At 50.8% G+C, this 25,361-nt stretch overlaps 1 protein-coding gene across 2 annotated transcripts; it reads left to right on the top strand.

Moving 5' to 3' along the window:
• The first annotated feature begins 474 nt into the window (after window positions 1-474).
• Window positions 475-24,655, top strand: FSTL3 (follistatin like 3). Of its 2 annotated transcripts, XM_073324100.1 has the most exons (5): window positions 475-748; window positions 9,795-9,980; window positions 16,181-16,396; window positions 21,007-21,234; window positions 22,148-24,655. In XM_073324100.1, the coding sequence occupies exons 1-5, from the start codon at window positions 673-675 to the stop codon at window positions 22,198-22,200; spliced, it is 759 nt and encodes a 252-aa protein (XP_073180201.1). In that variant the 5' UTR covers window positions 475-672; the 3' UTR covers window positions 22,201-24,655. The 2 variants fall into 2 exon arrangements, with proteins under 2 accessions (XP_073180201.1, XP_073180200.1); XM_073324099.1 differs by having other exon boundaries at window positions 21,007-24,655.
• The last annotated feature ends 706 nt before the right edge of the window (window positions 24,656-25,361 follow it).

The following is a 25,361-nucleotide window of genomic DNA, read 5'->3' on the forward strand; positions in this document are numbered from 1 at the left end:
GCAGTTTGCCATCCAGCCTGGACCCATGAGTGATTATTCTAAGCTGGGGCTGGCAGGAGTAAACAGAACTAGGGAGAGATCTACTCCACATACCAGAGACATGTGTTTAAAGGGTCAGGAAGGGAGCATTATTTTGGCGGAAAAGAATAAGGAGTGGAGAAAAGAAAGAAAAAAACCCAGAAGCTGGCAGCCAGCTACACTCGAGAGTTTTCTCCCCATCCCTCCTCCTGTCAACTTGTGTGTACGTTATTGATGAAAGTGGGGGCGGGGGGGAGTGGGGTGATTTGTAACCTCAGACAATCAAGCCTGCAAACATACATGCGTGTCCCCCCCCACACACACACACTCTGCTCTTCCCGGCACTTCACTGGCTGCTGCGCGGGCACCGCCCACCCCAGCAGCATGATTCAACCCTGCACGAAAAAAAATCTTTATATAGCCAGTGTGAAACTGAGATTTGTAATTCGAAAGGCAACAGGTCAGCCCAGGACTAGGCGAAGATACAGGAGGGCCAGCCCAGCCTCGCCCCGTGTCTCGCCCTCGGAGATCTGCGGGAGCCGCACGCCCCTGGGGGGCAAAGGAGAGGACTGGGCAGGGGTGTGAAATTGACTAGCAAACTTTTCAAGTTTTGGGGCTGCCTGGCTGGTTTTTGATCGCTCGTCTCGGCTCAACATGAAGCCCTGGCTGGTGCTGCTGTTGGCTGTGATTTGGTGTCCTATCACTGGAGGGGAAGAGGACTCCGTTCAGGGTAAGTGAGTCTCACAGGCTGCTCCAGGGGCAGCTCTTAACCATAACGCAACAACCCCGGCCAAAAACCACACCACCCGATGCTTCCCTGAAACAAACTGCCCGGAGTTAGGGAAGGGCAGGCAGCTGCGGACGAGTGTTTGCAGGTGAGCGTTGCAAACCTCGCTGGGCAGAAGTTGGGGGAGGAATCCCCCCTCCAAAATAAAACCCTTTCCCATTTTGAAGTTGAACCTTGCTATTCTGTAGAGGTCTCAAGTGGTTCAAAGCCGGTTCTGATCTCAGATCGGACCTTGTCCCGAACGAATCCGGATCAGGATCCCCGCTTGCCACCTCCCCCGCTCAGCACCAATGCAAGGTGCCCCTTTGGTTTGTGTTTTGTTTTGGATGAACTTCCTAGAAGCGCACGCCTCGTCGGGCCATAACGCGGCCATTCATGGGGGAGCTGCTGCGGAGTGGGGTGCCCCTGACAAGCAGCAGAAGCTACCTGTGCTCCAGGCTGTCTGTCCAGAGCTCTGGCTCAGAGACTTGCAGTTCCTGCTCTGGAGAGCTGGGCTAGTCCCCAGCTGGAGCTCCAGGGAGGCTCTTAAGTGCTTTTTCAGCTCGTTTGCACTCGGAGTTTAGTAACTTTTAAAACAAATGGTCTATGGGATGGGTTGGTTGCAATTTTGGATCTGGGTCATTTGCTGTTGCAAATTATGTATAGTCCAGACAACTGCTTTCCGGCAGACTGTGGGAGATGCCAGACAAACACCCATCTATTTACCTGCCACATGTTTCTTACCTTTCCCCAGCTGGGCTTAGGAAGAAATTGCCTCCCTGTGTTGTAATTCAGCAGGTGTCAACCTCAGGGGAGCAATCCCCTAGGAGTGGTCACAAAGGGGTGTGTGGGGAGGGGGGGAGGATTTGTGAGCACTTTCCCCCTTCTCAGATTGCTAAATGGGAGGGAGATCCCAGGCCAGCATGGGGGGGTCCCAGTACAGGAAAAGTTGAGAACTGCTATAAATCTAGCATTATGTTCGTTCACCCCTGGTCACTACTGGAGACTAGCTATTGTCATCAAGTATCAGAGGGGCGCTGTGTTAGTCTTTAAGGTGCCACCGGACTCCTCATTGTTTTTGTGGATACAGACTAACAGGTTTATTTGAGCATAAGCTTTCATGAGTAAAAGATCACAAAACAATGCATCTGAAGAAGTGCGTTTTTTACCCAGAAAAGCTTATGCCCAAATAAATCTGTTAGTCTTTAAGGTACCACTGGACTCCTCATTGTTTTTGTAGCTATTGGTGTGTTTCACAGGGGCATTTCTTCCATGCTTGTGTTCTGTCTCACCAGGCTTGCTAAGGGCCCAATCCTCTGTGGTTTTGAGCCTCCTCAGCCCTCCCCCATAGCTTCTCTCCCTGCCCCGTTCGGTCCTGTGTGAAGACATAACGATGAAGTCCCACGATCATGATCACACTGATCTAGACTGCAGTGTCATCAGAGCTGTGATTTCATTGTGGAAGGAAGCCCTTTGTTCCGTGGGAGAACACCAGCAGCTATAGTAAAAGCAAAGAGATCACGGGCAAATATTAGCCAAGTCCCCTGCTATCTCAGTATACTGCGGCTGCTCTGTTTCATCAAGTTGGTGTTAGTATAAAAGTCACCCATTGGGGTCAGTTCCTAAGAGGTGCTGTGTACCCATAACTCCCACTGAAGTCCACAGGTGTTCTCTTCCTGTTAGGATCCATGCCTAAGGATCTGAAAAGCAAGAGAATGCATGTGCTTCCGAGGGCAGCCATAATGCTGAGTTTTATCTGTTTAAAAACTAGAAATGGTTTCCAAATGCCAGCTTGAAACATTCCTGAAACACTGGGCGTTCAGAATCCAAACCTGGGAACCAACTTGAATTGAGCAGCGTCCCGTGGGTCTGAATTTCCATTGCTTCATGCAGTCATTTACCCCTGGGCCAAGGGTGTACCATCTGTTCTATCATTCTGTTCCGGTAGCATTTTACATTCACTTTGCACCATTGCAAATTGCTGCTGAAGATGGAAGGTAATGGAGAATCAGGTCCCTTGGCTTTATAAAGGGGCCATCTCCAAACCCCAGATCCATCTGACTCCGAACTGGAGTGTTCCAAAGCCAGGTGCAGAGGTTGCTGCTTGAGCCCCTTTCTGTTAAGAACATTAAGGTAAAATAACACTAGGCATGGGGTTTGCCTATGGAATTTTGGTAATGGGTGTCTACCGGGGAACCTGCCTCGGAGACTCTAGCCAGCCAACAAATCCCTATCTTATGAGAACATTTTAAAGCATCCAAGTTCCCACTGTAGTTTTGCTCAGCCTCGAATTCTGCCAGGCAGTGGATTTTTGCTTCTTCCTTGAGTGATACAGCGAGGTAGATGGGAAATATTTCTGAAGTATGGTCCCCATCACCTTAGCTACGGGATCATCTTAGCATGCTGTAAATACTAATAGATTTAATGCTTGCAGCATCCTTTGGGGGTAGGATGCCTGTTTTACAGACACTGACTTTAATGTGACTTACCCAAGGGCCCAGGGCAGATCTGGGAATTGGACCTAGATCCCAGCCTCATGCCTTTGCCACAAAACAAATCTGTGACATTGCCTGAACTGTACTGTTTCCACTGATACCCAGTGGACCTCTGAACCTGGTCTAATATGAATACAATTACTACAGTATGAGATACTGTTGCTGACTGGCAATAGGAGCACAGGCAATTCGGACCCTTGCTGAAATCAAAAGAATTTTTACAAATATCAGCCAAGATCCAGTTAAATCGTGGGGATTAGGTGCAGTGCCATACGTGCAGTCCCTGGGTCAAAACCCTGGCGTCCTCAATGAGCTCTCCTTCTCCTAGAGGAAGGAGGATCCGGTGGCTATGCACTATCCTGGGACTTCGGAGACTTGGGTTCCTCCATATCTGAGCCTCTGTGCCATGTTGTCCCTTTGACAGCACTTTCCCCAGCGGTGCTGTGAGCCCAAATGCATTAACGCTTGTAAGGAGCTCAGGTACTCCAGCAGTGGGGCTAGAGAAATACCATAGATGGATTCGGTCCTTGCTGAGGCACCAATCAAGGGGTGAAATCCTGGTTCCAGTGAAATCAGTGGCACAACTCCTATTTCCAGCTTTTCACCTTAGGAGTCAACAGGAACTTTGCCTGAGTAGGAACCTGGGGAATTAACTCCTCCCCAGGGATTGTAAAACCAAGCTGTGAACACTCCTCCTCGTTAAAGAACCCAAGACAAGTATACAGGTGTTTGCCCTGAGGTCCAGGCCAAATTGCAGTTCAGAGAGTTGCATTCTGTCTCCCTCCAATTCTCCTCTGCAGCATGCAATTGGATATGGGACTCTAATTTGCTCTCTTTCTTCCCTGAACTGCTGTGTAGCATTGTTGGGCATTGCTAAACTGATTCTGTCCTCCTCCCTAGCTGTATTTCCGCAGTAGCTTAAGTGTTACTTGCATATAAATTCTCCCAACCATTAAGTTTACACAGTGCTTTGGGGTTTCTTCAGGTTGAAAAGCACTAGATATTGAAGATTTCAGAGTAGCAGCTGTGTTAGTCTGTACTAGATATTGAAGGACCCTAAAGAGTGCCATCAGCATAGTACCTAGGCACTGTTAGAAATGCAAGAGGTTGTTCTATGTAGTAGCAATGGGATTAATGGATTTTTTTTTGTTAAAAAAAGTAATGACACAGGGTAAATGTTAGTGATAATCTTAAAACACTTGTTTTTTCTCAAAAAGCTCAGGATAACTGACCCCCTCTTCGCTTGCAAATTATTTTGTCAACTAAACTATTCTAAAAGAGCCAGATTCCAGAAAACCTTGTTCGGATTATATCCAAATTTAGAAATTCTCCCCTCCACGGTAGCTGAGCACTTTAGATGATATCCGTGTGTCATCTCTCAGCCTGAGCTGAATTTAAATCCAACTGGAAGGATGACCTTGCTTCACTAAGGAGGCTCCTGGTGACGGGTTTGGCCCACTTCTAATACTTGTGCTTACATTTTTCACTAGCTTTTGGGTGTGTGTGGTGGGAATGGACATTCGTGGAACTGAGATGCCATGAGATTGGGAGGTCTTTGGGTAATTTTAATTAATTTCCTGGCTCTAACCTAATTTATTTCTAAGGTGCTGGGGGCACTTTAAATACTTATGACTAGTGGAAATGCTATAGAGAAATTAATGGGTCAAGATCGAGGTGCATCAGCTGAGCTGTGGGTGGGGAGCCCAGGACTGGAACAGCAGGAGTGGGGCAGCTGCAGGTTACAATTGAGGAGGAATGACCGAGAGCTGTGTGGGGAGACCAGCACTGGAACCGCTGGCCGAGTTGCAGCAGAGCTGTGTGGAATGCCGGGATTGGAATTGATGGAGTGGGGTCTGCTGGGGCCAGGATTGGGGAGGACTGACAGAGCTGTGTGTGAGTTGTCTAGGACTGGAACAGCTGGGCAGGCTGCAAGTCGGGAATGAGGAGGTTTGGCAGAGCCATGAGGGGGGCCAAGGCTCCCCACATTTTGCATCAGAGCTTAGTACCCAGCCAGTTATGGAGATTTCCACTTGGTGAGTTACGTTCCGGAGAAGGCAATGCAGTTTCTGCAGCAAGCAATAAGGAATCACACGGGGCTGTGGCGGTGACAAACAGGACTGAAAAGAGGTGGCAGACAAGGGCAGAGGCCCAGATCCTCAAAGGTATTTAGGTGGCTGACTCCCATTGGAGTTAGGCACCTAAATACCTTTGGGGATCTGGGCCTCGGTACCTGCCACTCCCATTTACTTTGATGGGAACTCAGCGCTTCTTGGGATCAGGCCCAGAATTATCATCTGGACTTAGAGATGGGTGAAAAATTGTGGATCCAAACACTTTCCAACTTTTTTTGGAGGGGGGGGGGAGAGCAGGGGTGAACTTGGAGTTTGCTTCAAGCCTCTTATGTGCTAAACTAAAAAACATGGGCCAGATCCTCAGCTGGTGTACATCATGGTAACGCCATTGAATTCAGTGCAGTGATGTGGATTTACACCGGTTGCTGGCATACTTTAAAAGCAAACACATTCCTCTCCCTATAATGCTGCAGGTACTTAAAACTGAAAGAATTTTAACAATCTGTTTGAGAGGATTTGATCCTGCAAACACTTCAGAACAAGGTCCCTGTCTTCAGGATCAGTGGGACTACTCAGGGTAGTAATTACTACACTCAGGAGTAACGGCAGGATCTAGCTTGCACTTGTTGCACTTTGTTTACCTTTTACATTGCTCTCAACTTGGACAAGGACAACAGGCTGGTCAGTTTCACTGTTTCCAGTCAGTTGCACCAGCAGAATGTTGCAATGTTTGAGTTGCAAATGCTGCAGAGGATGTTTATTTGCTTTTAAAAAAAAACAAACCCATTTTTTACCAAGAGGGGACAAAGATCTGGCTCTGGCTAACGCTGTGACATGCAGAGTACATGAGTGAGGCTTGGTCTACACTACCAGCCGACGTCGGGATAACTACCTTGCTCAGGGGTGTGGAAAAGCGATGTAGCTGTATTGAGCTAACCCCTGGCGTAGACAGCACTGTGTTGACGGGAGGGCTTCTCCAGTCGACAGCTACTGCCTCTCGGGGAGGTGGAGTTCCTATGCCAACGGGACAAGCTCTTGTAGGTAGATCTGCACTAAGCGCTACAGCCCCAGCAGCGCTCTAAGTGTAGACAAACCATCAGATACTAACGTGACTTACCCCACTTTCACACTGGTATGACTCCAGAATGGATGTCGCTGGGATTTGTACCGGGTAACAGAGCAGAGTCTAGCCCAATTAATATTATTTAACAGATGAATAAGCAATTCAGGGCCAAATTCCAGGCTCATTGACAACCATGTCATCCCAATGTACAGTTCTGAAGGAGGCAGTGTTGTCTAGTGGTTAGATCAAACATTGGGACTCAGCCTTCTAGTCCTGCCTCTAGGAGGAAGTGTGGTCTGGAGGTTAGAGCGGAGGACCAGGAGTCAGGACTCCTGGGTTCTATTTCCTGCTGTGGTATGGCATTGTTATTGACCTTGGGCAAGCTTCGTAGTAGGGGTTGTCTACATGGGAAAGATATACCGGTATAAGCTAAGGTGTGAATTGAAACCAGTTATATGGTGGTTACAGTTCCTTGCATGACCACTAGGATTCATCTAGATTTGGAAGTTATTTTGGATAAAGGTGGGATGCGAAGTTAAAGTGGAATAGCCATTTCTGAATAACTCCATGTGTGGATGCTCTATTCTAGAATAAAATGTTCCTGTTTAGCTTAATTCACAAATAGATTAAGTTAAACCAGAACAAGGCACTTCTAACAAGAGTGTCCACATATGGAGTTACTCAGGAATCGTTATTCTGGAATAGCTGCATGTGGAGACAAAGATATTAAGTACCTTTTTTGAGGGGTTAGTTTATTGTGCTAAACTGAAAAAAGCCACTCATGCTGGAATAAGAATGTCCACGGGGGCATTATACCCATATAGACAACCCATTAAATCACTCCATGCCTCAATTTCCCCATCAGGGGTGTGATCCTCACTCATCCCCCAGGGGGCGCTGTGAGGATTAACTCACTAATATGTATGGGGTGCTATTTACAAAGAGCCACGTCAGTGTTCGGGGTTGAATCCTGCTCTGGTTTACACCCTTTGTGATGCATTTAACATGGGTGAGATTAAGAGCAGACTCCAAAGTCCTGGTTTATATGCAAAGAAACATTGCTGGCAAGAGCTGTGACAGCCCCTGTCTATGACCAATGGGGGTGGGGAGGTGAGGACAGAGGGGGTATACTCCAAATGTTAGGATGCCCGGGGGTCATCTCTGTGGGGTTACGCTTGGCTGCAGCATTGTGAGGTTGGGAGAAAGGGAGTGGGGCCCAGCAGTTAGTCACACAGAATGATCAGAACTCGGTGGGTTTGCTCAGGATTAACTCTGCATGAGGCCAGGGTGGGAGAAACCCTCCTGAATGAGACAGCGGGCTCCCTCTTCCCTTTGTTTCTGCTCAGACACCCCACCCGTCTAGATTAGTGACCAGGGGCGAGAAGGGGAGACTAGGAACCTTCTGTTCCTCAGTTAGTGGCCTGGTGTCCTGCACTTTTAATCAGAGAGGGCCCAGACACAGAGCCTGTTATTATCTTCTCCTCTATAGAACAGAGAAGGCTGGGCAGCAGTGGGAAATCTTCCCTGGGAGCTTCCAATTGCCCAGGGCAAAGAGCTGCTGCAACCCAACCAAAGTCAGGTTAATTGCGGCTGGGCAATCTCAGACCAGACTCTGACCTCAGCATGCACTGGGGTGACTCCCCAAGTAACTCCACTGATTACCGTAGAGTCACTCCAGATTTACCCCGGTATATCTGAGGGCGGAAACTGGCCCCCACATCTTTAGCCATTTAACAAACCCCAAGTTGAGCTGATGAGAAAACAAACCAACCAGCATCAGAAGCGGCTGGTTTACAAGGAAGGAAATGGCAAAGGAATCACTCACAAAAGAGAGAGGGGAAAAAAGAAACGATTTGCTCATGAGATTAAGAAACAAACAGGCTTTTGACTCAGTGAGATCAGATGCCAGTGGGTTGGCTGTGTCCCAAGGGGCTGTCTCCAGTGCCCAATGGTCAAGACATGGCTGCATACTAGAAGGATTGATCCTAAGTGCCATACCACTCATGGTCCCACATGTCTGGTCCACCTACACCTGGTAGTCTTGCTTGAATGCTCTGGGGAAGTAACAAGGGAGGGCTCGGAATCTCCAGAGCCAAATGTTCCTGAACGCTTTGAAATCTAAACCCAGATTTAAACCCATTTTTGCAAATCCACTGTTAGGAGAGAACTGCGATTGAACTGCAAGCCACATGCTGTTCAATGCCTTTCTTAAAGCCCCAGATCCTGGATTCATGTGAAGAAGAGAAAATCTCAACTTTCATTTAAAAAAAAAAAGATTCTAGCCTTTGTGGTTGCAGAGAAAAGCTTGAAAACGTGACCCGCTAGAGTCTACAATACTGGAAGGCAAATGAAAAGCATCCCGAAGTTGGTACTTTTGAAAAGTCTCATGGCTTTTAAGCCACGAATCTGATAGATTTTTTTGGGTCCAAACTCATGATTTTTGAATGCTTGGAGTTGACAGAACTAAAAACCTCTTTCAGTTTTGGGGTCTTTGCTGTCGGGAGCCCAGGACTATAGCTTGGGCCCCATCTGTAGAACTAGATTCAGGAGTATCCAGCCTAGGGTGACCAGCTGTCCCAATTTTTACAGGGACAGTCCCGATTTTGGGGGCTTTCTTATATAGGCACCTATTACCCTCTGCCCCGTCCTGATTTTTCCCACTTGCCTGCTGGTCCCCCTAATCCAGCCCTACAGATGAAAATGAAGGGGTTTGGGAACTGCCAGTTCAGGTTCTTGGTGCTGTTCTCTTTAACAACGACCCTGTGTCTGTTTTCCAGAGCCTAATGCCAGAGATGGGTGAGGGTCAATCAGGTCAGCGAAGGCACGAGAAGGGGGTGAGGGGAGAGAGCCAACCTGCCTCAAACACCGCAATTTGCAGACAGTTTGCCATTTGCAAACCGACACTTTGCAGACCGTGCTACTCAGCACCCCCCCCCACCCCAATTTCCCAAGCCAGGCACAATGCGTGCACCTGCACAAATATCTGTGTGCACCTGTGCAACGCCCTGCGTTTGCATGCATATTGGTCAACGGCACATGGAAATGCAGCTGCATGGAATGCACATGCCGTAGCAGGCTGACACACATTTTGCAAATCCAGTTGTAAATATTTGTTTATTTCCTCCCTCCTACCCCACCCCTGAGGTTGAGCTCTGTTGTGTCTCTGAAGAGGGGCCACGGCCAGCTTGTGAAGTATAAGCATCTAGAAGCACCAATAGGTGGGGGAACTAATTCTCACACATTATGCACTGTTCTAGTGGTACAGAGGCTTCGGGCTGGCTCTCTGTCCAGGGGGTAGCTGTACCCAGTAAACGCAGTAGCTTCATCTTAAGGACGCAGCCTCCCAAGTGTGGTTCTCATGGTCTGCTTTCTTCTGGCAGGTGGGATCTGCTGGCTGCAGCAGGGGAAGGAAGCGAAATGCACCATGATCCTAAAGACCGGCGTGACCTGGGAGGAATGCTGCGGTAATAGCAACGTTGACGTAGCTTGGTCCAACTACACCCAGCCAGGCAATAAGATCAGCCTCTTGGGGTTCCTGGGGCTGGTGACCTGCCATCCTTGCAAAGGTAAATGTGCTTGCTGACGGCTGAAATAATGTAGCCACCCTGCTGTCCTTATGTAGGCAAAGTGTCTGAGGAAGCCTGGCCTGCCCAGAGGCTGGAGGCCTGAGCCTATTGTGTTTTATGATAAATACTGCTTAGTGTTATGGGACCATCTAGAGGCCTCAGCTGAGATCAGGGCCCCACTGTGCTGGGTGCTGTACAGACACAGTACGTCTACGCTGCAAAAAACCACCCTGTGGCTGCAAGTCTCCGAGCCTGGGTTAACTGACTCAGGCTTGTGCTACAGGGCTAAAAATAGCCATGTAAATGTTCCCACTCGGGCCCTGAGACCCTCTCCCCATGCTGTATCCCAGACCCCAGGCTCCAGCCTAAGCAGGAACATCTACGCGGCTATTTTTAGCCCTATAGCGTGAGCCCGAGTCAACTGACCTGGGCTCAGAGACTTGCTGCCGTGGGGTTTTTTCTGCAGTGCGGAGTTACCCACAAAGGCCTGGTCTACGCTTAAAAATTAGATCAACCCAGCTACATGGCTCAGGGCAGTGAAAACCATCACGCCTTGTGCTGTGTAGTTAGGGCGAGCTAACCCCTAGTGTAGACGTGGCTAGGTCGACGGATGAATTCTTCCATCAACCTAGCTACTGCCTCTTGGAGAGATGGATTAATTACCTGGATAGAGAAAACTTCCGTCAACATGGGACGTGTCTCTGCTTTGGCGCTTTAGTTGCAGCAATACCCAGAGTGAGACTGTCCCTGACCCAAAGATATTCGCTTAAATAGAGAGAGCAGGTCAAGGATGCGAAGTGAAACAGGGGAAGTGATTTGACCAAAGTCACACGGCAGGTCCGAGGCAGAGCTAGGACAAGAGCACACATGTCCTGAGTCTCAGGGTGTTGTCATAGCTACTAGATCACAAACAGCCACTAGGAGCAGAGGTTTGGGTTCACATTTAAAATGGCATCAACTCCGGCATCGCCCGGGGGGGGTGGGGGGGCAGACTTTAGTCCTACAAAGCAGAAATCTCCAGCCATTGTCTGTTCTTGCAGCATTTCCACTGTCTTGGCCTGGTAGCTCAGGAGACAGGCCACAGCGGACCTAGACAAACAGGCCCCTTTTTGGGTTGGGGTCCGACATGGAACCAGCAGAGTTGGTTCTGAGCCAAGTCACTGCTGTGTGTGGCATGCAGTTGTTTGCACCAGTGCAAAGGGGGTGTAAACTGATCCTCCATGGAACAGGGCGGGGTTAGGACCAAAGTGTGTGACCTTGTTTCTCCCTCCTCCTGCATGTGGGGGAGGAGCAACCTGGAGGTTCCCACTGTCGTGGCCCATGATTATACGTTATATCAGGATCAGGAGGTACGGGGGTTTATTCCCTGCCCTGCCATTCCCAGCCAAATCCTAGAGCAACAGGAGCAGAAGCGCTGGTCGGGGTAGCAGGGCACCTGTAGAAAGTCTGTTTCACAAGCCATTTTCCCTCGAGCAGCAAGATCCCCAACTAGAGGCAAAAGCCCAAGGGGGCAAAGTTGGCACCATGCCCTCAGGATTCTGGGTGGCACCGAGGACTGGAACGGCCCCTGACATCAATCAGAATAACGCCAGGCGTGCGTTGTAACAGCTGCCTATGGGTTGCCCTGCATTCCAGAGGAGCCTTGCGTGTCCATGATGTGCACTGTGGAGACTCCTCCTCCCACTACTGGCCCCGCCCCCTGCATAGGGCTTGCAAGGGGGCAGCGTAGGACAATGGACTGCCGCCCCACACTGTGCCTGCTCCAGGGGAGTTTTCCCCCCAGTCCCGTTGGAACTCAGTTCCAGCCCTGGACACCACTGCTGGGGCAGGGAGGAGCAGAGATCCGAGTGCGCTAAGTCAGCTTGCGGCGGCTCGTTCCCAGTGAAATAACAGTTTCCTCTTGCCAGATCCTCTCTTTCCAGCTGCCCGCTGCAGATTACCCCGAGGGGGGATTTTTATTTATTTATTTAAGGCTCTCCCCTTTCAACATCTCCAAATGTCTTTATAGAATGGGCTAGTTCCAAAAATGGAAACACTCCAGTTTGTGTGTTCCAAGCCATCCAGATGTTTCGGAGCGAGCCAGAGGCACGGATCCTCGCATCACACTTGCATGGCCATGTGAGGACAGGCCAGAAGACCTGCTGACCGCAGTAGTAAGGGAGTGGGTTGGAAAGGTCACATGGTTCATTGAGTCATTTGTTTTACAAAGGCCATTAAGGGAACAGCCTTCCCCCGCCCATATGCACCCCTCTCCTGCCTGATCACAGATACTACTGCCTCCCTGCCCTTAATTCAACCTTGGAGAGGTCCCCAGAAGAGGAACAACATTACAGGTAGTGAGAGAGGCTAGAGGTAAAACTGAAACTTCCCTCCCAGTCCTTGATTCTGTATAGAGACCAGGCCCAGGCTGCAGGATTCAGACTTGAAACTTTCCCCCAATTTAAGATTCTTGGGATCAGGTCTGCTTCTGAGGTCTCACGTTGCTTGGCTCGCCACTGAGTGGCAGGCAGTGCTGGGAGAGAATGGAGAAGGGGCCCTGATTTAATGGGTGTTGATGGAAATCTTCACCTTGAAGAATCAGTCTCCAGGTCAATGATTACTGTTCACTGCACCTCAGCCTGCACTGCAAGGCTGAGATTGGGACCCCATTGTGCAAGGCATGCTGCAGAGCAAGAACCAGCCCTTCCCCCAGAGAGCTTACAATTGACATGCACAAGGCAGGCAAGGGAAAGATTATTCTCCCCATTTTGCAGTGGAGGAACTGAGGCAGAGAGAGATGTGAGTGCCAGGGGCTTTCGACAGCCTGGCTGCTTCTGAGCCCTTCTGAAAATCCTAAGCAACTTGCTAAAGGTCACGTGATGAATCAGTGGCCGAGCCAGAAATTAAACCCTGCTCTCCTGCGTCATGGCCTGAGGCCTTAGCCACTCATCCCATAAGCATGCTCCAGGAGGAGGTAACCAAGCTCCTTGATCTACTTGGCTTCTGCTTATGTTTAGCTCTGCTGCTATAGCCAATCACCAGTCCGCTGCACAGGGTTTATCGGAGCTTCATGACCCCAAAGATGAGAGGATCCCAGGGCAAGAGGAGGAACAAACTCCCCACACAGCAGAAACCTGCATGAAGTCCAATCTGATCCTGCCCATTCCCCAGTGTGCTGGAAAGGAACCTCCCCCAGAGCTAGCCGACGAGCAGGAGTCCTTGGGAAAGGGCAGGAGGGATGATATGTATCTGTGATCCAGCTCCTGCCTCTGTGTCTCAGCCCCTAGCAGTGTCTCCCCCTGCTCTGCAGCCAGGTCAGCTGGAGGGTGACAGAAAGCACCCCCAGGGCTCCCGAATGGAGGAGGGTGCCAGGGTTCCATGCCAGAGGCAGGTTATGTTCCTCCTGGGGCATTCTGGGTCCATTTAACTGAGCCTCCGTTGGGGGTACTGCAGAGCTAACCCGGGCGAAGGGGCGGGGCTGCTGGGAATGGAGCAGTGGCAAACCCCCCCCCCCCCCCCCCCAGGCTTGTGCTTTATCTGTCTAACAGCCCTCCCCACTGCAACGCCCGGTGCAGAGAGAGCCCTGTGTGTGCTGGAATCGCCTAGCCCGGCTCACTGAAGGGCGTGGCCTGTTTGGATCATGGACCACGCCAGGCGAGTTCAGCCGAGGCTCGTGCATGTGAAAGAGCTGCTTTCCTCAGGAGCTAGCCCCACATAGTTCATTTACGCAGCCCTGGCAGATCTAGGGACTCTGACTCACAAGACGGGCCCTGTTCCAGGCAATGGCTACTTAGATATGGAGCTCTGGGTGCGAACAGGAAAAGCAGCTGGTCCCCTGCCAGGGGATTTCCCCTCTGCAAAATAGGGGCAAACTCCTGGGGGAATTCCACCTTCCTCCCTATGTGATCTTCCAGGGAAACTGCACTACACCACGTCCCATGGTCAATCCGTTCCCCTTATTGGATGGGGTCACATCCTCCTCCCCACCGTTTCCTGTGGTAACCTTCCCTATGCCCCCACCTCAGTGAAGGAATGACTCCACAGGGGAAGGATTCTCTAGGTCCAAAGACTTGCATAATGACAGGTTTCAGAGTAGCAGCCGTGTTAGTCTGTATTCGCAAAAAGAAAAGGAGCATTTGTGGCACCTTAGAGACTAACAAATTTATTTGAGCATAAGCTTTCGTGAGCTACAGCTCCCGAAAGCTTATGCTCAAATAAATTTGTTAGTCTCTAAGGTGCCACAAATACACCTTTTCTTCTACGTCCAAAGAGACACATTTCCAATAATACCCTGGTGGCTGTCCGTGTTCCCCTGATCCAAACGGGGCAGTAAAAGTGACCCCGCAGCCAGCAGGCTAGAGAAGATAATGGGGAAGGGAGCAGTCCTGCAAAGCAGGGGCAATGGGTCTGAGTCACACTTGTGGAAACATGGTGTAAACGCTCCCACTGGGGCAGCCTGATTCTTCTCCCACCCACCCCCTCGGCCACACACCTCCAATCTCTGGAGACATGATAACTAGCCACTTGTAGGAGCCAATGTCACCGCCCCCTGGCTAGCGCTGCACACTTCCCAAATGTCTCCCGTGTTTGGGGGAAATTCCGCAGCTTGCCACACACGCACATGAGTTCAACGGCTCCGCTGAACCCGCGCAGACTGTTTTTGCTAGGAGGCGACCCAGTGCGACAATGCAGCCATCTGTTTCTTCCTCCCCTGCCTGTGGGGAAAGAGGCGTCCCAGACAGATTTCCCCCCTCGCCGTTGCCCATTCTCGTTTTCAAGTCACGGAGGCCTGGAGTGAAACAGGGCTGGGTATTGTTTGGGAAAGAGAACTTGTTGATCACACAGACGCTTGCACCGGCTGGGTGTTCTGGAGGGTGTAGTGCACAACAGAGCAGGGTTCTCTGTTGCACGAGAGAAAGAAATGTCTCTTAAAAAAAAAACAAAAAACCAACTGGCAGTTGAAAATAGGGGCCAGCCCCTCAACTGCTGTAAACCGGTATGACTTTGCTGATGAATGGAGCAACTTTTCCAGCTGCAGATCTGCTCTGTTATTAGGGTTGCTAGGTGTCCGGGTTTTGACCAGAACGCCTAGTTGAAAAGGGACCATGGCGGCTCTGGTCAGCACTGTTAAAAGTCTGATCGGTGGGGCTAAGGCAGGTGCCCTGCCTGCCGTGGCTCTCCGCGGCTCCCGGAAGCAGCGGCATGTCCCCCTTCTGGCTCCTACGCATAGAGGCAGACAGGGGGCTCTGCACGCTGCCGCTGCCCCAAGTACCAGCCATACAGCTTCCAATGGCCGGGAACCAGACCGTTATGGGGCTGGGTGGCTCAGGACTTTGTCTTCTTACCCTGTAGTTACACAGGTACTAGCAGGATTGAGCTAATGCAGGGTAAAGCCTGGGCTACCGGGCATGATCTGAAACTCAACGATCAATCAAGGAAGTTCTGCATCCAGCTGCAGGGCAAGTTGCATTCAAGCTGGACGGAACAACTCCTTGTCTAGACAAAGCCCAGGGAGCTCTCCACATCCAATCCCCCAGGGATAACCCCAGCGAGAACTGGTAGCTGTTACCATCTGTTTGTGTAATGAGTTGGGCAGGTCTGGGGGCCGGGGGTGGTTCCTAGGAGATGGGCACGCACGTCCCAAAAGCCAGCATGGCGGTGAGCACTCTCAGTGGTGGCCCCAGCAGAGTCCAAGGACTGAACAGGCCATGGGGCTGTATCCTCTCTCTCCCCGAGTCTGTGGCCAAGCTGGGGGCTGTTAAGAGCAGCTGGCATATAAAGAACAGCATTCAAGAAGCCTTTGACAAGGTTCAACAAGAGGCATCTCTGGTCCGATTGAACCCAGGACCAATATTGCATTGTCTTGAGCACCCCCTACTGGCAACATCACTGGACCCGCTATTAAGATATGCGCAGCCACCTCTCCTTGATAGAGCACTCTCATAAGAGGAGGTGCTGTGGGGAAGCTTGGGCTGCTTCCTCCTGTCCTGTGATAAAGAAAGGATTTCAGTCCCTGTGGGCGTTAGGGGGTTAATTCATCCGTGCCTCACACCAGCGGGGCTGGTGAGCCAGATCTGAACCACAACTGGTTCTTGGCGTGCTCCTGTGTCTCTGTGTCCCCTGGCAGCCTTTGATCCCTCTCTGCAGAGGGAAAGGACGCGCCCCTGGTGCAAAACAAGTGGAGGCTCCCTGGTGCTAACTCCTCTTTCCTTTACCCCCAGAGACCTGTGAGGGGGTGGAGTGTGGCCCTGGCAAAGTCTGCAAGATGAAACACGGCCGTCCCCACTGCGCCTGCGCCCCAGATTGCTCCAGCCTGCCCAGGAAGCTGCAAGTGTGCGGCTCGGATGGCTACACTTACCGCGACGAGTGCGAGCTGCTGACAGCTAAGTGCAGAGACCACCCCGACCTGGAAGTGATGTACCAGGGCAAATGCAAAAGTACGTCAGGGGCTCCCCCCTTGCTCTTTCCGCTTCCTGGCCCTCTCCCTGCACGTGACGGGCTGGGCCTAATAACCGCCTGAGTGGAACTGTCCTAAAAATCCCCAAAGCGAGTATATTTCGAGTTCCCTTGGTAACTGGAGGAAATGGTGCTCAGTAATTTCAGATTGTCCTTGCTTCTCCGGTGCTGTCAAGTTGGCTGTCCTCACGGTTCACCCTTTCCACCAAAGCAGCTGATCCTCACTGAGGGCAGCGTCCCCAGTAGCTGGCACTTGCAGCCCTAGCCCATTCAAGGCTTAGTACAGGCATCCCCCCACGCCCCAGGTCTGGCATCTTTGAGGCAGAGTTATAGACTCCTGCCCCTTGGAGGTGACTTTGCAGCGATTTCCCTACTGAGCTACCTGGCGTATCCCTCTGGCACGGGAGATTTCTATACTGGGCAAGGAGCCTAGGGCCGTTCCCCTGACGGGCCCGCTGTGCTGCCTGCAGCAGAAATGGGAATTCACTGTGGAAGAGCAGGGTCCTATTTAGAGTCGACTGTTAGTGGGGGGAAACCCATGAACCCCAATGGAGCCGCATGCATTTACGCCTGGTCAGAATCAGCAAGGCAAGAGTGGAGCTGGGAGGAAAGCTCTGGACTGCAGCGTGTGGTTCAGTGGCACATGGGCTGGCAGGCCGGAGCTGGGTTTGACCTACAGGCCCTCCCCCCGCCTTCTTGCCTCTGAGCCTGAAGCTTTAGGGTCTGAGAAATCCCCCTGCCATGACTCATGCTCCAAGCCAAGGCCCGAAGGGGGGTTGCCCTGTTTGAGGCATGGTCTTCCAGCTGGGATGTTAAGTTGAGGCCTTTCCAGACTATGCTCCAGGGCCATCAAGAGAGAGGTTAATCCATCCCTGAGGATCCCCGAACCCTTTCCAATCTGGAGACATGTGAATCCCTTCGGCCACGCCCAGGCTGAGACGTGGCAGCGGGTTCCAAGGCTGAGCAGGCTCCACTCAGCAGATCCCTGCTGCTCCGTTTGGAACGGGGAGGGGATCATCCCTGCGCCCTGGCCAGCGTTCACTTTCCATAGCCCAGCTTCCAACGCCAAGGGCTGCGGTGGGAGCACAGGCTCCTGTCTCCTGCAGGGCCTCTGACCTATCCAGCCAATCACTCTAGGGGTGCTCTGGGGGTCTAGGGGCAGAGCTGGGCCAGAGGGTGGAGTTCAAATCTGGGCTTCTCTAAGGGCTAGGGTGACCAGGCAGCAAGAGTGAAAACCGGGACGGGGTGGGGGGTAATAGACGGCTACATAAGACAAAGCCCCAAATATCGGGACCATCCCTATAAAACTGGGACATCTGGTCACCCTACTAAGGGCCAAGGCGGGGCCGATCTATTATCTGGTTCAGGTCTAGCTCCAGTTTTACTGTATGTCTTTTCATGGGTTATTTTAACATCACAGGGTGCCCGCATGAGAGATCGGCCTTTCTCCCGGCTGTTTCTGTCCCCAGGTGGTAGAAATGCCATGCGGAGAGCAGATGTTGCATTATTTCATCCTCCTAAATAACAATAGCAATCTCCTATCTAGCACTTTTCTCTAGTAGAGCTTAAGGCTCTTTACAAAGGAGGCCAGTGGCATGATAACCCATGGGGCAACTGAGGCACAGGGCAGTGAAGTGACTTGCCCAAGGTCACCCAGCATGTCATTGGCAGAATAGAACCAAGAAATCCTGAATCCCAGTCCAGTGCTGTATTCCCTTGGCAACACTGTCTCCCATGTCCCCCTGAGGCTAGAGCCTTTCAGCCGTTCTCCCACTATGGTGCTAGCCCTGAGCAGGATGAGGCACCTCACTGTAAAACCCCCAGCACCAGGTCCGCAGTAGTGATCCTGCTTTGGTTGCTTGCCTGGGCAGAGTTGCATGGGTGCCAGGATTTAGGGAAGCCCCATGATCATAACGTGCAGCACTGCCTGGGACCTGAGCCAGAGAGAACCAGGGGGTCTGCATGTGTCCAGCAGCTGGGATAAATGTAGCAAATTATGAGTAAGAACCAGAATCTTCTAATACTGAATAGCCCGATTCTGCCACTCTCATTGCCTAGCAAGTCCCCAGGGGGGTTCCTTGCCTAGCAAGGTACCACTCAGCATGGGTACAGGTGGCAGCATCAAATCTTTGAGCTTTTGATGAAGAACCTGTTGAAACTCAGTCCCTGATTCTGATCTCGTTTACACTGGTATAATTCCACTGGCTTCCATGGGTTTTCCTCTGATGTACATTGGTGTAAGTGAGATGAGGATTTAGGCCCCCTGTGTTTATCTCACCCTGCTGCATCTAAGAGTTGTAGGGAGACTCTGTCTCCACTGCATTGTAAACCGGGATCTGGGGGACCCGGATTTGTGGACTTGGTGTTTCTAAGTCTGCGTCTGAGTGTTCCACTGCATTGTAAACCTGGGTTTACATTTGCTGGACCAGAGGCTCACAGCCGTGCTAATGCGACCATACTGCACTGCGCAACTTGTGCTGTGTCCACACTGAAAATGGCAGGGATTGGACCTGAGTCGCAGTGGGACTTAGGAAGTTGGGTCGGAGCCCACCAGAGTCCGAGGATCCAGGCCCTGAGTGCTTGCTGACCCGAGTCAGATTGATTTGTGTGTGGACGGAAGTGGGGCTTGGGTTCAAACCTGGGTCAGAGCCTGGGTTTAGTATGCAGTGTAGACACACCCTCCTCATGTACCAGAGGGCAGATTCTCAGCTGCTGCAAACTGTCTTAAACAGAACAATGACCATTTACACCAGCTGTGGGTGTGGCCCCCAAGGTACTAAGCTGACTAGGTTCAACGATGGTGATAAAGAATAAAAATAACATCTTCCATTTAGATACCCTGAACCATCCCAAAGGAATTTGCAACCTGATCTACTGCGTGGGGGTTACTTTATCCCTCGCTGAAATGCAGCCACCTCTGGTTGATAAGTGGCAGATGTTTAACTGTGCACAGCAACGTATATCTTCACATTTGCTCCAAATGGCCCATTGGTATAGGGACTGTGACTCTAAAGGCTCGATTCTCCATTCCCCTGCACCTTTTGCAATCACACCCGCATGAAGCAGGTATAAAATGCTGCCCTTTTCCTTCATAAGGGATCCTCTTTCGGAAATGACTGCACAAGGGACAGGGTGACGGGCCCAGCCCCAAAGTCTCATGGCGTAATGGGATTTTTAAGCCTGCATAAAGCCCTATGTACTCTCTGAAATACGATGCACAGTATTGAAGGCGCTGTATATTCTACACTGGAATAGCATCTTCTGCTGCGTAAACAGCTCTGGATTTAATGGGGGGTTTACATACATCACCGTCTAAAGAACAGCAGCCCATAACATGTCACTTAGACGCACCGAGCTATTGTTTTTAAAAAAAGCAGACCAGAAAAACATCCCAAACCTGCCAAGGTCTGGCAGCTTTATTATTTTTGCCAGCCCCCTCTCTGAAATTCCTTCCTGTCGAAATCATCTTAAAAGCCAAATCTGGGGAGTTGGGAGCTGGGATGCCGAGTCACTGCCTGATCCAGCTTCAAAAAGAGCTGAAGTTTTAAACCCCTGTGAAAGAGTGTTTATAATATACAGTAAGTGATGACGCACGCTTGCCATGGAATGCCCCTGTCTGCTGGCGTGTGTGAGCGTTTGTGTGTACACAGCAGAGATGGGACGCAGGCGGGTTGTCAGAGCAGAAATCAGCTGTTGCGCCATGTGTTCTGGCTAGCTTGGCGTGCGGGTTAGCACTCCTGTGACTGCTCAGGGCATTGAGAACCCAGCAATTTGCCAGTTCCGTTTGGCTTTGGCTGGGCAGTGCCTAGGGATGGTAAAGCCACTATTTGCTTCTTATTTTAATTTGCAGTGAATTGTAGTACCCAGGTCAAGGGACCCTGGCATTAGGTATCGTGCAGACAGCTCTGCCAATGCACCTCTATTCTGACTTCCAGCACCTTTGCTGGTCTAAACCGGGGCCCCAGTGTTGCTCTGCTCTGCTGTTGCAGCTAAATTCTGGCCTGCATATCCCTCTGCCCTCTTCTGAGCATAGACCATCAGTCGGGCAATGGTGAGGGACCAAACGAAGGGTCCCCGGTTTACATCAGCTGAGGTTTGGTCAAGTGTGCAAGTGTCATGCCGCGGGCAGATGAGACCATGAGATTCATTGCACATATGATCCGATTTGCTCCTGTACCCAGATCTACAGAGGTGCAAACAAGTAGCCATCAGATGCACAGCACCATCTAAAGCCACATAGACTTCTTCCTTCTGCTGGCGAAGAGAAGCAAGTGTTTGACAGTAGCCAGATATCTGGATTTGTGCTGAATAAAAGAGGGGAAGCACATTTTCCCAGGGAAACTTGTTGCTAAATCCTGCTCCCAGGTACCTCAGTGTAGAGCTGGGGAAACCTCACTGAGACCAGTGTGGGGTTATTTTGGAGTTAATCTGGTGAAACTGAGAGCAGTATTTGGTCCACAAAGATCCTTTGAATGCTCCCTCTGTAGAAAAGCAGCTCTAGAACTTCCTGTTGATGGAGCTTGAACCATGCACACACATGCTCCGACCAAGTGGCTGAGCTCACTCTCTGGCTTGCGACTGCTTCCCTTAGAGTCCTGCTCCAGCGTGGTGTGCCCCGGGACTCACACCTGCGTTGTGGACCAGACGGGCAGCGCTCACTGTGTGATGTGCAGGACGGCCCCCTGCCCTGATCCCTCCACCCTGGACCACACTCTCTGCGGCAACAACAACATCACCTACCCATCTGCCTGCCATCTACGGAGGGCAACCTGCTTCTTGGGCAAATCTATTGGAGTCCGTCACTACGGAAGCTGCTTAGGTATGTTTCACTTCTTGACCTGGAGAACATTCACATGGGTCCAGTGGATGGGGGCGTGATTCAGAGTTGGCTGGTAGGTCCTTCCACACAATCAGACCTTCCATAAAACCAGACCTTGCAGGAAACACTTGTAGGGGGCTCTTGAGAGTGGACAGCGATTTCCCTAGCCTGATGGCTCTTTCCTGTCAGTCCCGTGCCCTCTAATTTTAGTGCCTCCATTTGCAAGAGTCCAATGTCTGCTTCTGACTGTTACTGTTCAGCTTAAAGAGATGGGACCTGATTTTCAACGTTACCGGGCTCTCACTACTCTGGCTGAGGACAATGCGGGCAGCCTGAGCTCAACTCTTGTGGAAATTCAGGCCCTACTATTTTCAAGGGAGCTCGGCTCCCAGTTAGGCCTTGGGGAAAAAGGGGCTGGATTCTCAGATGGGCTCCAGGCGTTGGGTGCTGGGCATTAGGGAAAATCCGTTCCTTGTTTTGGTGTCTGAAAGGGGAGGCGAGCTCTTCTGAAAATCTGGCCCATTTTGTGGATGGTGAGTGCTTGGGAGTCTGACCTGTGGTGGACTGGAAGTGGAACCCCCAGATTCAGGCACCCCAAATTATCTGGGCTACTTTAGATGATGTGGTCGCACTGAAAACAACTTGCTCAAGGTCACCCACTGAGCCTGGAGGAGAGCTGGGAATAGATCCCAGATTCTCAGCTTCCCTTGATCCAGAGACCGGCCCGCTGGGGACTGGTCTGAGAACTGTTCCAAGAGCGAGGGATGGCTTTTGGCTGCTCTTGTGATGGGCCGCATTACACCGGCGACCTAGAGATGAAAGTCTCCATGGCCCAGGCCAAGTCCCCTGAGCCCTCCAGACTGGTGTTTAATATTTCCCTGCAGCTCATTTTCTTCTATGGCTCCATTTACAGCTCTGGCCAAGTTCCCCCTCGATGTGGGCGATGCCGAAGAAAACTACGTGTGAACCATTCCTTCTCTGCCAAGAGACCGAACCCAGGAGACAGGGGCATTATGTGTATATTGTACAAACCATATACCTGATATTTATTAAGATAAAAGATCCTTATTTATATCTGTTTATGTTATGCAGACGCATAGGGCCCGATTCTCATTACTCCGTTCCTGCATCTGGGGCACGGGAGGGAGATTAGGGTGGCTTTAAACCACCTTTCTGCTCCTCATTGTCCAGGGTGGATCAGAGCCTGTGTAAGTTAGAGCAGCCTCTGGGATGCTCTAACTTATGCTCCGCGCCCCATGGGAAGCAGTGAATAGCTGTAGCACAGGGCACTTCAACCATGTCTTCAGTCTGCCCTCTGTTCTGTGGGCTGGGAGCAGGACCATTGTACAATCTTTACACCAGCTCTACACTGGCCGGGGAGGCCCCCATGTGTAGGATGATTCTCTGGGGGCCATTTCCACCTTTCTTAAGGCCCCTTTATGCTGCCAGAGGGCCTTAGTGTCCCTGAGAATTGGGCCCACACTGTATACTAGCCCCAAGATAGCACTCCCGGGCGTATTTATTTTTTTGTTTTAATTCTTGGTGCCTCCATTTGCAGAAGTTCCTGGACCTGTCCAGCGGGAATCTGAGGTTGAGCCTTCCCTTGAGGGACTTTCTGTCCTAGGGGTTCAGCTGTGGGGATGGACAGCTCCCGACGGCAGGAAACTCAGTTCAAAGCTGTGGTTGTTGCATCTTTTGTTTTCCTAATCTTGTCCAATCCAGGTTCCCGTGTAATAAGCAACGTCAGTGAGGATGCAAAGGTAATACAACCTTGCACACTACCCTTGAGGGCGGGTTTTACACAATGGACAAGGCTGGGCAAACCTTTGCCATTATAATGCCATGCCCCTGGGTGGGTCATTGGCAGCAGGGATAGAACCTGAGACCTCTGGAGCTAAAAGCATCAGCTCTGTTAGCCAGTGCTGTGGCAGGCTTATTGACTTCTAGCTGCAGACTGCTCACCACTAGACAGGGACAGTGTGCCACATGAGTGGGTTACACCAGCCCAGATCATTGCAACTGCAAAGGGCTCCAGATACCAAGTTTGGATTCAAAGCCAAATTTACCCAGAATTCAGTGGTGTTGGTCTCTGGGGTCTTAGTTCAGGCCCATCTCGGTAATGACTCTGGGCTTCATTTTTCATTGGCCTGCACCTTTGCGGAGCCATTGATGCTGGTGCAAAGCAAGTATGCATGGTAGCACTTTGCACTCGTTCGGAGGCTGTGCAAAGGGCAAGATATCTGAGACTAGTGCCCCAAGGGGATGTGAGTTAAAGAGACTGGCAGGCAGCTTAGTTCCCAACTCTGACCTCTCCTAACATCATTACAAATCTGATCTCACCCACATCAGCTTTGCCCCAGCTTTAAGAGAGTTACTTTGATTGACACCAGTGTAAGTCAGAGGAGAACCCGGCCCAGTGCCTTTTGGGTTTTAAATATCATTCTGGGGTTTTCAAATCAGTCCCTCGATAGTTAAACCCCTGGTCGCCATCAGTCCCACGCTGAAAGGCCACTGCTAGCTACGGAACATGCTGCAGGTTGACTGCAAACTCTGTTTCCAGACTGGCCTCCTTCCCCCAGCTGCTGACACTGGTCACCAGTCTGGGACCCAAACAGGGGAGGAATCCCAAAGAGAGTCACTCACTGGACAGCGGGGAGGGCAGTCAGGAAGAGAGGTGATGAGTGCTTGGCAAACAGGGAAGCATTGTGAGATGAAGGTTGGCTGCGTGGTCAAGCCCTGAGGCTCAGGAGATCTGCGTTTAATTCTCAGCCCTGCTACCGCTTCTGTATGTGACTTTGGGGACTCTGTGCCTCAGTTCCCCACCTGTAAAAATGGGAGTGGGAGTTCTTCTGTTGTCTGGCTAGTCTAGTTAGCATCTCCTCCAAACTCCTGCCGCTCTCTCTCTCCCTATGTGTATTAACAGAGCCCTGCCCACAGAAGTCCTGATGGCAGCAGGAGTCTCTAGTTGCTATTACATTGCATTGGCCTGTGGTGTCCTGGAGGCGGTGCCTGGCTCCTTTGTGACCCACCCAAGCTGCCCCCTCTCCAGCAGGTTGGTTTCTTGAACCTTGTTACATTATAGCTGTCCCTTATCAAACACATCACAAGAACCTCATGGACACATTCAAAAAGGGGGCAGGGCAGCTGCTCCGTCCCCCTCTGGAGCCTCAGCTCAGCTTCCTCTGATCGCATCCCCGGTATTTATTTTTCACATCCCCTGCAACATCGTGTGTGTTGTAACCTGTGTAAATAGCGTATCATCTCCAACAACCACGTGGCTCAGAAACTATTGCCTTTATATTATTATATATATTAAAAAATCCCCTCTCTTCTATTTTTGTATGGTTGTGTCCCAATCCTTTATGTATGCCATGTAACATGTAAGTTTCCTATTCCATATTGTGTGGGGGCATTTTACTGCTATGTTACATTTTGGGTTATAATTAAAAGGAATAAAACTAGTTCCACGTCGTTGTTTTCTTTTAGTAATTTCTAAAGTGGAGGCCGTGCCCAGATTCATAGAGCTGAAAGCCAGAAGGGGCCAGTCTGATGAACTAGTCTGACTTCTTGCATACCACAGGGCAGAGAACTGCAACCAGGGATTCCTGCAGCAAGACACAGTAATTTGTGGTCAAGCTAGAGTATGTCTTTAGGAAAGAGACATTTAATTTGATTGAAAGATGGCCAATGCTCAACAATTCCAGTGGATCTTTTTTTCCAGTCTGAATGACAGCCCTGGAGACAAGAGTCTTCTGTCATCAGGTGCATCCTGGGTAGGAACTGCACCAACTTCCCCAGCATTGTATCTCAGCCCTGACCTTGGCCTCTCCACTGAGATTGACAGCAACGGGGAGCAGTTAGTAGCAATGGAGGTGGTGTTTTTATGGTCTCTTGTCCCAGATGGGGGATTGATTGAGACCTCCCAAACTCATTTCACATAGGCTGCCAAACAGCCATCATGTGGTAAAGCCATCTGGGCATCACTGACCAGAGCTGTATCCGGCCCTACAGGCCAATTTACACCAGCACGTAACACTAAATGGAGCTTCTCCACTGTAACAGAGACCACTGAAATCAGGGGAAGCCTTTCTGTGGCCCTCATTACCATAGTATCAGTCTTTAATGTA

This window comes from Lepidochelys kempii, chromosome 25 (assembly GCF_965140285.1).
Source record: "Lepidochelys kempii isolate rLepKem1 chromosome 25, rLepKem1.hap1, whole genome shotgun sequence".
In the NCBI taxonomy this organism is placed as follows: domain Eukaryota; kingdom Metazoa; phylum Chordata; order Testudines; family Cheloniidae; genus Lepidochelys; species Lepidochelys kempii.